We start from the raw sequence: 13861 nt of genomic DNA, 5'->3' as shown, positions 1-13861 counted from the left end.
CAGCTGGTCGAATCGCTCTGTGCTGCGGCCTTTCGCCATCGGTCCATTGTACGCGAGAGCGAGCAACGCGATATATCATGTCACTGCTGCACAACGGTCATGAATTCGATGCCGTGCTGCCATTGCCACGTCGGGTGATTGTCGAGCGAACATTCTGTTCTTTACGTTTCTCCCATCGCATGCTCCATTATATCGGGGTATCGGGTACGGTCCCGAGCGTCGTTCCCTCTGTCCGTCGGTCGGCCCCGTCAGCCGTCACCCTCTGGCAAGTAATCCAACTTTTGCAGCCAAAAACGCCTGTAGGCAAATACCAACTTGCCGAGCAGATGCCTCAGAAGGATATGGAGCACGAGGCCGACGGTCTCGCCGGCGGTGATGGGCCTCGGCTTTGCCTTGCCGTCGAGCTGATCCTCATAGCGCTCGCAGACGTCGAGGAAGAGCTTTGGGTCGTCGGTGATGACGCCGTCGACCAGGAGGCCGTCCTTCTTGCTGTCGTCCGAGCACTCCTCCTGACCTGTGCCGCAGCTCGAGCCGGGCTTCATCATGGCCGCCCCCGGACGACGGTGGGGGGCGGCATTCTGGCGCAGGCACCACTCCATGCCGCGCTCGGAGTTGACGGTCCAGACGAAGAGGGCGCGGCGGGCGGCGAGGAGGTCGCGCATGAAGCGACGCCCGCGGTAGGGGGCCAGCAGCGTGTGCTGCGCCATGTTGAAGGCGAGATCGGGGACGGCAAGAAAGTGGCGAGCGTACGACAGCGAGAAGCCGATGTGGGCGCGCCGCAGGCCGGGCAGGCACTGGGCGGCCGACTGGATGCTCGCGGCCTACAACGCAACGAAGGATTTTGTGAGTCAAACGCGGCAACAGGGGATATCGAGGCGGAGGGACATACGTTCCAACAGCCAAGCATAATTCGTTCCTCCCATGGGATGGCGCCGGGTCGCACTTGGGACAGGGCCGTGGCGATGGCGTCCATGAGGGCTCTGGGGTCATCGTCGAGCTTCACGACGGCATCAGTGCGAGTCAAGGTACAGGGTCTCGCGCCAACCGACGGTCTGACATGCCTTGATATCCAGAAGAACCCAGACGTGACGCCGACGGTCCTCGCCGTCCTCGCCGTCCTCGCCAGTCTTTGCGACGCGCGAAGGCGCGGCAAGCCAGCGCAACAGGTCGCAGAGACGCGGCAGGCCCTGGCGCGGCGCGCGCAACGTCTGGAGCGTTGAAAGGTACTCCCAGTCGCAGTCGCCAACGGCTTTATCGATGCCGAAGCAACGCTGCAGAGAGGCATCCTACGAGGGGGCAGGTGAGAAAGGATACGAGAGCACGTACGGTGGTGCTGGCCAAGGGGAGGGCAGCGCTCACGTGGGAAAGCACGGCAACACCGTCGGCGGATAGGCGCACGTCCGTCTCGAGCGCGTGCGCGCCGACCTGCACCGCCCCCTCGAAGGCGTCCATGGAGTTCTCCGGAAAGGCGGCGCGATAGCCCCTGTGGGCGATGCACTGGGGGAGAAGACGCGAGGGCGCGCGGCGCGACGGGATGGCCCAAGTCCACGGCGCTGCGGTGGGAGTGCAAAACATGGTCAGCGATGTGCCCTTCTGATTCATGCGTCACTGGTGCGTCGTGCATGGGACGTCAATGGTGAAGAAGACGAGGTCGGTCCCGATGGATTGCATCCGAACCGATCTGAACCAACCACCAGAGGGCACCTTTATCACCAGGGGTTGGTTGCGCCGTGACGCGTGGCACCTACCTCCCGATGCTTCGGACGCCGTCGACGACCGTCCGTCCATGAGCGTCTGCTTCTCGTCCGTCATGGCAGTGTGGAAATTCAAGAATGAGAGGAAATATCGAGCGCACGACCTTGGGGCCGTTGCTGTACGTGTTCAATATCCTCCTCACAAGCGCAAGGTATTCTCCGTCGATCCGGTTGGCTTGTCCGTCACTAGGTGATGATGCTCTACCCGCGCGGCGGCGAGCCTTTGTTTATCTTGGGCACTGCCTTGGCCAGCTGTCAATCGAGGAGCAAGCGAGATGTGAGAAGGAGACGATCCGGAGATGGACAACGACAGCATGCCGACTTTCGCAAGGGCAGCGGGAGCAGGAGAACAGAGACGGTACGTACCGAGACAACGGAGTTATCGGAGTCTCCCACTGCGGATGCGGAATTTTACCGGAACCAACCTCCGGCCACTGCCGAGGCTCCCCAGATGCGCCCCACATGGGTCAATCCCTGACCCTGGCATCCCGCCAGCGCTACTCCGTACTACGGGTGCGACTCCATATCGGACGGGCCTTGGGATATCGCAGGCGTCATTGGATGGGCATGCTGGTCGAGGTTATGTATGGCTGGCACTGCCGACATCCCATGTCAGCTTCCACCGCATGCTGCGTCTGCGGCTGTGACCTGGCCACTGCGTCCAGCGACTGACGTCTTTGTCACACTACATGCGACAAGCAGAGAACAAGCATCTTTGTCGACAGGGATCAAGGGACAATGATTTCCATCACTCATTAACCGTACATGCTCCACTCCCAGGCTGCGCCGAGCCGTATCTCATACCTCATACCAACTCATAGCCTCGTAGCTGCGATGGGGAAAAGTATGCCGCGTGCGCGCCAATATACCAGTTGCAGACAACTGCCCGACAGGATGAGCGAATCAAGGGCTCATCCTTCCATCGACTCCGAATTTTCGACACAATCGGCCCCGGCATCCGCTCCGTCAGCCTCATCGCCCGTCTGAGCGAAGCAAGGAGGAGAACGGTCGTGAGCCTTCAACCGCAAGGGCCGACAGGCAAGCAAGCAAGAAAGCAAGCAAGCAAGCGCGCCATCCATGCATAATAATCAATCCACCCCTCATAGAGAAAACACCTCGGTGACGTAGTTGTCACGGCCGCTTCTCGCGTTGGCCAGGTTCCCGAGGTCGGCGCTCCCGACGCTCAGGCCGAGCTCCGACGGCGCCATCTCCTCGCCCGAGCTCAAGCTCTCGTCGCTCAGCACGCTCTGGGCCGCACCCGGGTTGCCGCCAAAGTCGGCAATGTTGAAGCCGCTCAGGTCCCAGGCGTCTGGTGACCACTCGTTGCCGTTCCCGCAGGCGGCGACGGGCGCGTCGCCGACGAGGCTCGTCCCGCCGTAGATGGCGTCGTACACGTTGTTGAGCCCTCCGTCCATGGCTCCCAGCAACGTCTCCCACTCGGCTGGCGAAAAGGCCGTCATCTTTCCGGCACCGCCCTCGGGAGGCAGCAGCTGCGTCGACATCCCCGACGCCGACGCGGGCGTCTGCATCTGCGTGAAGCTTCCCGCCGACGGGGACGACTGCGTCTCGGCAGGAGTGGTGCCGAGGGAGAGGTAGTCGAGGTTGGGCATCACGCGGCACGCGCAATCGTCGGCGGCGACAGCGCCCTGCGGCTGCGCCATGTGCATGCAGTAGCTCTGATGGCTCACGACGCCGTCCGAAGCGAGGCTGTCAAAGGACTGCCGGGATTGCGAGCGGTACAAGTCGGGCCCTCGGACCGCGACGTCGGGCATCGTCGTTCGTCGCATCCTGTCCTGCCGCCGCTGGAGCTCGCCCTCGCTCGCCGTGTTGTGATGCAGCCGGCTCAGCGGGTGGCCCGCCGTCGCCTGCTGGCCCCTCGACGGCGGCGAGGACCGCTGCCGGTCGGGCCCCGCGTAGCCAGAGCTCGGCTCCGGCTCGGCTCCGGCTCCGTTCTGCTCGTCGACGGAGATGAGGGTCCGGGCGACGCGTGTCAGGTCGACGAAGCCGGGGGCCTTGGCCTTGGCGAGCGTCGCCATGACGCCGTTGACGAGGCGCTCCGAGTCCCGCGTCAGCTTGCTGTCGTGCTTCAGGTCCACCACCTGGTAGAGCAGGGTGATTCCGCAGACGGCGAGGAGGTCAAACTTGTTGACGCAAAACGAGAAGCTCATGCCTCGCTCCTCGAGAAGCTGGCTGATTTGGATCATGTGCTTGCTCGACTCGGAAATCGAGAGCAAGGGTTGGGCGGACTTGTGGTCGAGGGACGAGCCGACGACGGGGCGGTAGATGAGGGTGCGTATGTAGTAGTAGGCCAAGGCCTGTTCTCGCGCGAGTCAGCAGGTGCTGCCGAGCAGGTGCTGCCACGGCTCGTCGACCGCGTCACGACACTTACCAGCAGGGGCGAGCGGCTACCGGTGACGTCGGTAGAGGGCTTGTCCTGGACAAAGTTGAGGCGCAGGTGATTCGGCAGCTCGGCGTACCATTCGTCGAGCTCGCGTTCAAAGGCGGCCATCTGCTGCAGGGACAGCTCGGCGTTGGTCGAGACGGGATAGACCTTCTCCAGCACCCGGGCCAGGATGCGCGCGGCGCGGAAGAGAGCCAAGGCGCTGGAGAGGCGAGTGTACTCGCCCGGCAGCGTCGGCTGGAAGCCCTTCTCGGTGATGTACTCGTCGTCCGTGTCGGACGGGTAGTCGACCTGGATGTCCTCATCCCTCAGCAGCTTGGGGAGGCCCATGGTGGCGGCGGTGAAGCTGCGGCTCGTCAGCAAGAGGGCACGCGCGGGCGCGGCCGGCTCGGCTCGGTCAGGGTGACGTACCAGTCCAGCGTGTAGAGGGTCCAAAACACCTTCTTCCTCGTCTCGAGGGTCAGGGCGCCCAAGGAGAAGCGCTTCTGGCACTGGTGAAGGCCGAGGCGGTGCGACAAGCCGACGGCGACAGACTTGTAGTGCTGCAGGCGCTTGTTGTCGGCGCGGACGGTGTAGTAGAGCATGGCGAGGATGAGGCACTGGAGCGAATCCATGGTGCTCTCGATCTGCAGCGACTCGAGCGCGTCGGTCCACTGCTTCTCGCAGGCCGCCAGCTGCGGGTAGTCGGGCGATTCGAAGGAGAGGCCGGCGATGCTGAAGACGAGGTAGAGCTGGGCGCGTTTGTAGCCGCACCTGACCTTGTCGGGGTCGGCGGCGAACTCCTCGTAGACGCGCAGGAAGGTCGGCTTGTGCAAGGCCGGGAAGAGCGGGGCCCACTCCTGGAAGAAGACGTTGACGCAGCGGTCGGAGAAGAGACGAGGCGGGACGGTGATGGAGCCGTCAGCGTCGTCGGCGGTCGCGAGGGGCGGGCATCCTTGGACGTGGAGGAAGGCGTCGGGGTTGAAGTCGAGGCAAGGCTTGCCGGTTTCCTCGAGCTTGCGCTTCAACGAGGCTGCGGGGGGGGAGCACAGGTCAGCGACGGATGGAGGAGACACGAGGACGCGGAATGGCGAGCAGGTCACACGTACTGATGATGGAGCGTCCGCTCGACGGGCCCATGAAGTAGGAGTCGGAATTCTCGACGCCGAGGAGCAGAGGCGTGCCCTGGACGCGAAAGGTATCCTCCTTGTCGACGGGCTGCGCATCCTTGGACGCGTCGGGCGAGGACGAGGTCGAGTTGGACCACGAGGTGAAGGAGGGCGGGCGGCGGTGGCTGCCGTGGACGGCCGAGAGCATGTCAATCTTTTCGTCCTTTTCGTCGAGCAGGTCCTTGAGCTCTCGGACCTCGCACTCGAGCTGGCGGACACGCTCCTCGAGGGATTCGGTGTAGCCCCGAGGGAAAGCCCGCCGGCTCAGCTTGTCGCTGGTGCGGCATTCGAAGCCCACGTTGGCACACTGAGAGCACGTCGGGCGGACGCCGTCGCATCGTATCTTCTTGCTGCGGCACCGGTCGCAGGCTTGGGCGATTCGACTCTGGGCGCTGGTGCCCACCTTGATGACCTTCATGGGGAGGATTCCGGGCATGGCGACGGATGCGTCGTCCTCGCGGGACTCGTCGTGACGCTGGCCGTCGACCGGAAGAGGAGGAAAAACAAAGGAAGAGGAGGGTGTCGTCGAAACGGCGTCGGCGGCGGCGGCGGCGGCGGCGGCACGAGGCACCACGAGCTCCGTCCCAAGGGCACGCACCGGTCGGGCGACGATGGAGAGGAGGCGGAGCGAAGTTGGCGGCGGGCCACGCAGGCCGTCTCGCACGAGGGTCGACTGGCGTTTCGATGATCGATGGCTCTGTCGTCCGTCTTCCACCTCACTCGTTCGGGGACGTTGGCGATGACGACAAGGATGCTGTCGAGGCAGGCGTAGGATAGGGCCGCCGGGGTAGCAAGTTGGAGGTTGGTCCAAGGCAGGAACTATACCACTGCACCTTGGCCGAGCAGGACGGGGTCGAAGTAAGGTGAGGAGTCGAAAGGACGTGGCATGTGGAGATGGACAGGGGAAGGGAAGCGGGAGCCGGCAAGGGAGGGGAGGGAAGTATTATTTCGTCGAGACGACGGGAGCATAAGGGGGACGGTGGTGGCATATGTAATGGGAAACCGGGTAACGGTGAGGGTTTTTTTGTGGAGTCGGCGAAGGAAAAGTGTCATGGAAAATGTCGGGGGAGGCGCAACCGGCCAACGCTGGTTGGGCAGGAGCAGGCGACGGACGGGGAGGATGAATGTCCGATGGAAGCTTCTCCAGACTTTCCCCAGACCCGAGCGGACATCTAGGCCGGCGGCGGGGGGGGGGGGGTGCGCCATGGACGACGTTGGTGTGCCAATGCGTGCCGATTACACAATACCAAGAGAGGCGAGAGTACGGAGTAGCGCCGTTTAGGATTCGCTGGCGGCGGCGGCGGTGGTGGTGGTGGTGATGATGGTGGTGGTGGTGGTGGTGGTGGCCATGATCAGCAGGCGACTTTTGCGTGCCTTGCTCGCTGGCCATGGCTCTATTCCCGGTGCAGTGGCCCTGCAGGCAAGGACATGTACAGGTACCGTATGGTGTACATGCGTGCGAGTACCAGTGTACCGGTACAACGACTTGATGCTCAAGTACTTGCAGTACTTGCAGTCTTGAATGATGCCACTCGGCCGACGTGCCTTTTCTTGCCCCGTCCAGCATAAAGGACGGACGATGCACCGCGAGAATCACCGACTCGGTGCAGCGTCCCGTACCTTGCCAGCCGGGTAATCGTAGCAACAAGCGAATGAACGCAAGACATACCTGGGTCATGGCGACTGCATGTGCGTGCCCGAGTAGGTGCAAGCAGCACAACCACTGTGCCGCGGAACGCCTGTCACCCAGTGTTCCGTAGGTGTACCTGTCTGCACTGCAAGTACAGTACTTGCCCCTACAGTACACGTACTTGCACATGTACATGAACATGCACCGTAGGTGTACGTACTTCCTGGCCAATTACCCCCGCGCCAACGAGTTGCCCGCCGCTCTTGCCAAGATCGCCTACGTCCAGCATGACGGCCAGTCATTCTTTTTGCCACCCGCATCGACCCACTTGGGGCCTTACGGAGGCCGGCCAAGGTACAGGTACTCGGTTCGCCGTCACGGCACCGCACGCGCACACGTACACGTACAACGTGGTCCGCGGTCGCACTTGCACCGACACAGGACGACGGCGCCCCGAAGGCGTCGGGGATCCGGGGTAGGAGCAGAAAATCGGCTCCTCTCAGGGGCGGTTCCTTCCAGGTCAGCCTCTCTCGGCCATTCTTTTTGACCGCCCGGCGTGCTGCCACATCCCGAAAAGCTGGGCAGGTGCGCGGTAAGACGAGCATGTACAGTACATGTACGCTACTGGTGCAAGTACAGTACACGTACAGTACTACCAACTGGTGCATGTACGGCGTTGCACCTAATACTACCAGGTACTAAGGTAGTTGTATGCTCTCCGTACTCCGTACAAGCACAAGCAAGTATACAAGGACTACAAGTACTGCATGTTACTGTCTACAGGTGCCGATTGTACGTACTAGCCACCTGGAAGGTGCTCACTCTCATCTCGGCACGGATACATTCTTCAGTAGCATGCACATACGCAAGTACAGGTACTCATACGGAGTCCATCAAGTACGTGGACTGACACACAAGTGTACCTGTACCTGCCGGGCACTTGCACTGCACTTGGGAGCAACCCCAACACGAGTACTTATACGCTGTACGGAGTACATGTATAGTACTTACTAGTACGGAGTAGGCACCCCAACAAATACTCCTCCTCCGTATTACTTGCACAAGCTTCCTACCGCATGCCCATCACCCAGGCCCGCACCCCAGACGGCATGCTGGGCTGCCATGCTGCGCCGTGCATCCTACCCGGCGACGCGGACGGAGTGCATGTGCGCCTCTATCTTTGCTGTCGTTTCCATCCATTGACGATGATGCCGGCAGCAGGGACTCGACAGAGACGGGCAGATCTACCCATGCCCGCGCCTTTCCACAGCATCGGTAGCCCGTAAACAGATGCCCATGGCCATGGCTGTACCTGCACGTACAAGTACTGTCCATGTACTGTTCATGTACTGTACAGTGCACGTACTGTTCATGTACTTGCACGTACACGCAAGCACGCCGATGGCACTTGTCGCCTGCCGCACGAGAGACGCACGGGGGCCGTCGCGTGCCAACATGTCAGGCCACCCACTGCGCCCGCCGAATTGGTAATTGGTCAGCGTACGGGGCGATCCGAGACCAGAGACTTGCGTCCGGGGTGTGCGTGTAGCTGTGCTGCAAGTACTGTACATGTATGTACATGCAAGTCCACGCCTGCACCTGCGCTTGCGTGTACTGTAGGTGCCTTGGACGCTGCGCGAGTGCAGTACTTGCAAGTACATGTACTTGCTGGCTACCAACGCTCTTCTGGACTCCGCTCCGTAAGTACAGTACTTGAGTATGCACGCCGTCATGACAAACCATGCCGCGCTCCAGCCACCTGAGCCACAGCTACCCCGGATTTGACATCGGCGAGCGACGACGTCGGCCGCCGGGTCCATCGTACGGTGGCATCCGAGCCAACCCGACAACGGGCAAAGGTAAATGCCACCTTTGACGTCGACAAATGGTAGCGGGGGCGCCTGGAAATCCCGTCGACTGTTTGCACGCCTTTTTCGGACCCCTACCCTCTCCCTTTTCTGTCCAGGCCGGCAACATTTTCTTCCCCTCGTGCATGGTACGCCCACCATTTTCTTACCCTCGTCAATGGTACGCCCACCCGTTGGACCCAGGTTCCCGTCCTCCCCCATCCCCCCCGTGCAACGTGGGCCTTTTCGTCTGAGCCGCGACCCCATCGTCCGCCGCATCCCATCCCACGCCCGACGACGACAAGGACCACTCGTGGCCGGCGGGCGGCATCTGCGAACCTCCGGCGCCCCGTGCCATTCGTCTGTTTCAACCATCCCCCCCTCCCCCCCCCCCCACGGCCGAAGATATGCATACTTGGCCACCGTCGACTCGCCGTCCCACACCCACTCGTCTGGATGTCATCTCCTCTCCCACTCGTGGCAGCCATCTCCTCTCCCACTCGTGGATGCCATCTCCTCTCCCGGTCGTCTGGATGCCGTCTCTCCATCCCATCCATCCACCACGAGACCCGAAAACTTCCGTCCGAGGGCGTGCTGTCGGCGTCACCATCCGTCGCCGCGACCTCTTCTTCCTCCGTCCACCCACGTTGCGTACGTGTCCACCGACCATCGATGGCGAGTGCTGTCGTTGTTTGTTTTGTTCGAGCATCGTCCCCATGCCGTCCGTGAGGCCTCGCCGCTACCCACTTCCCGCAGCCGCGGCTGTTGGTCTCGTGCAGGGGCATCGCCGCCCCGGCACCGCCACAGGTCGCAGAAGAAACCGGGCTGCCCTGCCCGACCCCGCTCTCTCCGCACTCTCTCCGCACTCTCTCCCTCCGCACGCGACCTCCCGTCGTCATGACATCGTCTCTCCTCCTCGTCACCCAATTCCCGAGTCATCGCGAGCGACGCCAGCTGCGTCCCCTGCACCCTTCGTCATTCGCCAGCGTCCGCCACCATGTTGCCATTGCTTTTCCGGCCCACCGAAGCCTGCGTGGACTAGGCCTCGCTGTCCATCAGACAACCTCATCTCGGTACTCCTCCGTACAGCTCCACGCGCGGACGCCGTCATCGCACGTAGCCGTTGCCTCTGTCGTGATGGCACGGCAGTCGTACGAGCGCGCCGTGCCGTCCACCTTGCGTCGCCGCTTGGTCCAGGAGCGTGCGGCCCTGTCTCACCTTGGCTCGCCGCACCGCCGAGGCGGCCGTCGAGCTGTCATTCCCATGCTAAAGCCGAGAATCGAATGCCGCGCAACTTCGGACGCTAGACGCGCCACCGTGGCGGCCAACTCCCCGTCGGCAGCGACTACTGCTAGGCGGTGCTAGAATGGCATGGCATTCTCGCCCTCTCCGTCATCCGACGTGCGTCTCCTGCGCTCTTGGCACTGGCCGGCCTGCCTACCGTCGTAACCTCGTCGCCTCCCTCGGCCGAGATGGCCGGTGGGTTCCCGAGTCAAGCGTGCGGCATCGAGGCCCAGCGCCCTGTCATGTCCTGTCCTGTCCCGTCCTGATTGGACCCCCCCCCCGTCCCCCCTTCGTCGGCGCCGTCCTTTAGTCGAGATGACCGTGGACTCTGGGGCTAGCCTGCCGTCCCGGCGACTTGCTCCGTCCTCCTTTGCGCGCTCGTCGCTCGGTGTGGAGGAGTGTGCCGTCAGCTAAAGTCTTCCTCGTCTTCATTGGACCTTGGCGACGTCGCCCCTTGCTCGATCGGGCAATCTTCCATCGATCCGAGGTATGCCACCACGTCGTCGCGGGCGAGTAGGCTGGACATCTGCACGCACACGTCGTGTTAGCATCGTGGTACCTCCGACGGAGCGTCCGCGTCCGGCCCATCGCGCTTCGTATTCGCGAGGGTCCATGCGAGTGCGCGCGGCGGGACGCACCTCGTTTTCCAGCGCCTCGGCCGCCGCCTCGAGCACCTGCAGCTCCGCCTCGAGCAACGCCCGTGCCGCCTGCGCTCGCTCCTCTCGCGGCGAGCCCATGCCACCCAAGGCCTGCCGCTCCGTCTCGGACTGTGCTGCCTTGTTCTTGCTCGTCTGACCCTCGACCCGCTGGTGGAGCACGGTGACGGCGCGAAGCCTGAACACGTCACGGAGCTCGTGGCCTCGCACGAGGCTCTCAAACTCGGTTGCCCTGTCCGTGACATCCTCGCCCTGCCACAGGAGCCGTAGCTGCCGCCCTCCGCTCGTGTCCTGCAGGAGCCGAAATTCGAGGCCGTCCTCTTCGTTGAGACACATGAGAAAGACAAACTGGCTCTCGAATTCGACCGCGTCCGTCTCCGGCGACCGGGAGAAGCGCACGGTGGGCGGACGGCCGAAGACGTGGAGCTTCGCCTTGGCGAGCGGGTCGTCGGGCAACGGGTCGAGGTGCAGCGTCAGCTCCCGCGCGACGGCATCTCCGTCGATGAAGCCGTAGCTGAACAGCATCTCGGCCGCCGACTTGTCCACGCCGTACGATATCGTCACCTCGCGGCCACGCGCCATCGCACGGCCCGGTCGGGCGAGGAGCACGACGTCGCCGTCGCCGTCGACTTCGTAGTATGCCGTCGGCCGGCTCGCGTGGTTGATCATGTCGAGGCCGGGAACCATGGCATCGCCCATGACGGGCAGCTCCAGGCAGCGCGAGCGATACCAAGCGTCGGCGAGCATCCAGTCCTCGAGCGAGGCGCCGCCTCGCCCCCACAGCATGGCGCTCCAAAACGGCATGTCCTGGCTCGTCTCGCGGAGCTCGTCAAACTCGCGCGCGAGGGTGGAGAGCTTCGCTTCGAGCGCCACCTGAGGCGTGTTAGCGGCGACGAGATTCCTCCACGTCGTTGCCTGCCGTCGCCAAGCCCGCCGTCGTGGTTCCGGGCCGGAGTGCTCACCTCCAACGAAGTGCCGTTCAGCAGCATGTGTTCTTGCTCGGACCACAAGGTCGGCACGGGCACCTCTCGGGGTAGGAAGCCGACGTACGTCGTCCACGGCGTCGAGGTGATGCCCCTCGGCCCAGCCTGGGCGTTCCTGGCATGAATCTCATGGCAGAGCAGGTACAGCATGACATCTCTTCGCGTCGACTGTCACCCGTTAGCCTGGCGCCTCCGCCGCGGAGAGTCCGCTGCACGCTGTCACAGAGCCGCGCCGGGCCTGCCGGCGGCGAGGGCGTCTGCCTACCTTGCGTCCGGCCGCGTCTCGAAGCAGCGAAAAATTTTGATCAATTTTGGCATACTCTTCCACCGCTTCGGCCGACAGGACCAGATCGTGGGGAATCTTCATGAGCTCCGTAGCAGGAGGATCGGCGGTAGTCGTCGCCGCCGTCACCGCAGGGGCCGCGTCGGCCGAGGAGCTGGCCATCTCTTCGTCCGCCACGAGGCCGCAGCCTTTGCCGTTCACATGCTGAAGCGTGACCTTTGTCAAAGCCACTTCGTTGAGCCGTGCCCATGCCGGAAAGGCGCTGAGCGGCAACTGCTGTGCAGGCATGACGGGGGGGTGATGCGGTGACAACCGATGACTGCAGAGTGCCGGTTGTGCAAACGATGGGCAGCCCAGTGCAATGTCAATCTTGTTCGTCTACCCCACTCGTCGTCTCCGACCGGAGTTCTCGCGGCTCGCTGCTCGTCCCTCACTGCTGTTGCCACCAGACAATATGAGGTGCAGCAAAATCCTGCCGTACCCAAGGTCGGTGCTTCTTCGCGCAAGTACTTGTACTCGTGCGCAGTCTTGAATCGGCCGTCGTCCTGTGGATGGTCACGCCGGTGCTGCCGTCCTCGTGTCCCTGGAGAGAGGCCTTGAGGGTCGACAGAGGCAACACTTGATGCTCGGTTGGTCATGTCGGATCATGAAGGCGTGCTGGCAGACAATCGCGTGATGCGACACGTGATTGGCAAATGCGGGGTGCCTCGCATGGCGGAGTTCAAGATAAAGCGGCATGTGCCATGAAGGATGAGCCAGAGGGGCAAGGGAGCAAGTTGATGAGGCTCATGAAGAAAGCCAGAAGCGATTGCATCGGAAGCATGCTTTGTGTCTCTGATTGACCGCTTCTACTGTCCTCGTCGACGACGGATAGTCCCTAGCCTTGATGCGCCTCAACGAGCGCGCACTGGGAAAGGAGGCATGTGTGGATGGTTGCACGGATTGCCAACGAGGTGGATGGCATTTCCCGAGTCACTTATGCCCTGTAACCCGGCTCTCTGTACCCTCCCCGTTTCGAGTTCGAGTGTGCTCGCTGACAATATCATCGCTGGGTATACAGGAATCGGATGGGGGTGGTGGTGTCAGCCAGGCCGTCACACGAGGTTGTCTCACGGCCCATGGCTTGCTTCTGCTTGTATTCGAACGGCTCTGCATCCATGTCATCGCAAATAGCTCCAATCTGACTGTGAATGCCGTGGCAGCCAAATCCTAGGCGGAACCCACTGCGAGGGAATGACCCTCTGCTTCCCTCGCGAGGAGTAATATGAGCACAAGTATGTCCGAGACTGGTCCTGCTCTTGGACTCTGGATTTCCAACCTTGTGGATGAAGTCGCCTGACGTGATTCCCCCATGGTCCCCTTTTGCATGGTCTCGTGTTAGGTACCGATTTTTTAGCATCGACATGGAATGGAGATTTTGCACGAATTCAACGAGACACGTTAGAACCAGCAAAAGCAAAAAAGTGCCGACAATGAACTGCAACCTTGCACAGATCATGGAAATTGAGGTGTGAGTCTGCAAAAATAAACGCGTGGTTTCGCCCGGGCTCGAACCGGGGACCTTCTCGGTGTTAGCGAGAAATCATGACCAACTAGACCACGAAACCAACTCGTTGGAGTCTTGTTTTGACTGATTTCGACTCGCTTATTATTATATATACATGTATATATGTATGTATTGCATTGGATTGCGGCCGAATGGCAACTATCCGCGTTGACGTCTTCCTTCCCCCTTGATCTCTGCCTAGATGGGAGGAGCTTGAATACACCATGCTGCTGTTAATGTAGACTACTGTTCATTAACCAGGGTAGAAATTCTACAGGCAGTCTGCTTGTCACATTCATTCCGAGGAGCAAGGGTCGGCAAGCTGGCTG

The 13861-nt window shown here is 62.0% G+C and overlaps 4 protein-coding genes and 1 non-coding gene across 5 annotated transcripts; 1 reads left to right on the top strand and 4 right to left on the bottom strand.

Annotated features, from left to right (window-relative positions):
* Positions 1-248: 248 nt before the first annotated feature.
* DCS_05362 (uncharacterized protein) lies at positions 249-1575 on the bottom strand (the record flags this gene model as incomplete). The annotated part of the gene is made up of 4 exons (XM_040802668.1): positions 249-821; positions 890-997; positions 1050-1286; positions 1327-1575. The coding sequence occupies 4 exons, from the start codon at positions 1573-1575 to the stop codon at positions 249-251; spliced, it is 1167 nt and encodes a 388-aa protein (XP_040657701.1).
* A 1279-nt stretch (positions 1576-2854) lies between these two features.
* On the bottom strand, positions 2855-6272 carry DCS_05361 (C6 transcription factor FacB; the record flags this gene model as incomplete). Its single annotated transcript, XM_040802667.1, has 5 exons — positions 2855-4069; positions 4144-4501; positions 4567-5167; positions 5244-6057; positions 6129-6272. The coding sequence occupies 5 exons, from the start codon at positions 6270-6272 to the stop codon at positions 2855-2857; spliced, it is 3132 nt and encodes a 1043-aa protein (XP_040657700.1).
* Positions 6273-9677: 3405 nt separating this feature from the next.
* DCS_05360 (uncharacterized protein) lies at positions 9678-10145 on the top strand (the record flags this gene model as incomplete). The annotated part of the gene is made up of 1 exon (XM_040802666.1): positions 9678-10145. One exon carries the CDS (start codon positions 9678-9680, stop codon positions 10143-10145), a length of 468 nt encoding a protein of 155 aa, XP_040657699.1.
* A 347-nt stretch (positions 10146-10492) lies between these two features.
* On the bottom strand, positions 10493-12274 carry DCS_05359 (SET domain protein; the record flags this gene model as incomplete). Its single annotated transcript, XM_040802665.1, has 2 exons — positions 10493-11818; positions 11969-12274. The coding sequence occupies 2 exons, from the start codon at positions 12272-12274 to the stop codon at positions 10493-10495; spliced, it is 1632 nt and encodes a 543-aa protein (XP_040657698.1).
* A 1245-nt stretch (positions 12275-13519) lies between these two features.
* DCS_t54 lies at positions 13520-13593 on the bottom strand. The gene has a single exon. It is a non-coding gene; the product is annotated as a tRNA-Val (tRNA).
* Between the last annotated feature and the right edge of the window lie 268 nt (positions 13594-13861).

The sequence above is a fragment of the Drechmeria coniospora genome, chromosome 02 (assembly GCF_001625195.1).
Source record: "Drechmeria coniospora strain ARSEF 6962 chromosome 02, whole genome shotgun sequence".
NCBI lineage: Eukaryota > Fungi > Ascomycota > Sordariomycetes > Hypocreales > Ophiocordycipitaceae > Drechmeria > Drechmeria coniospora.
This window is presented reverse-complemented; position numbering and strand designations above follow the sequence as displayed.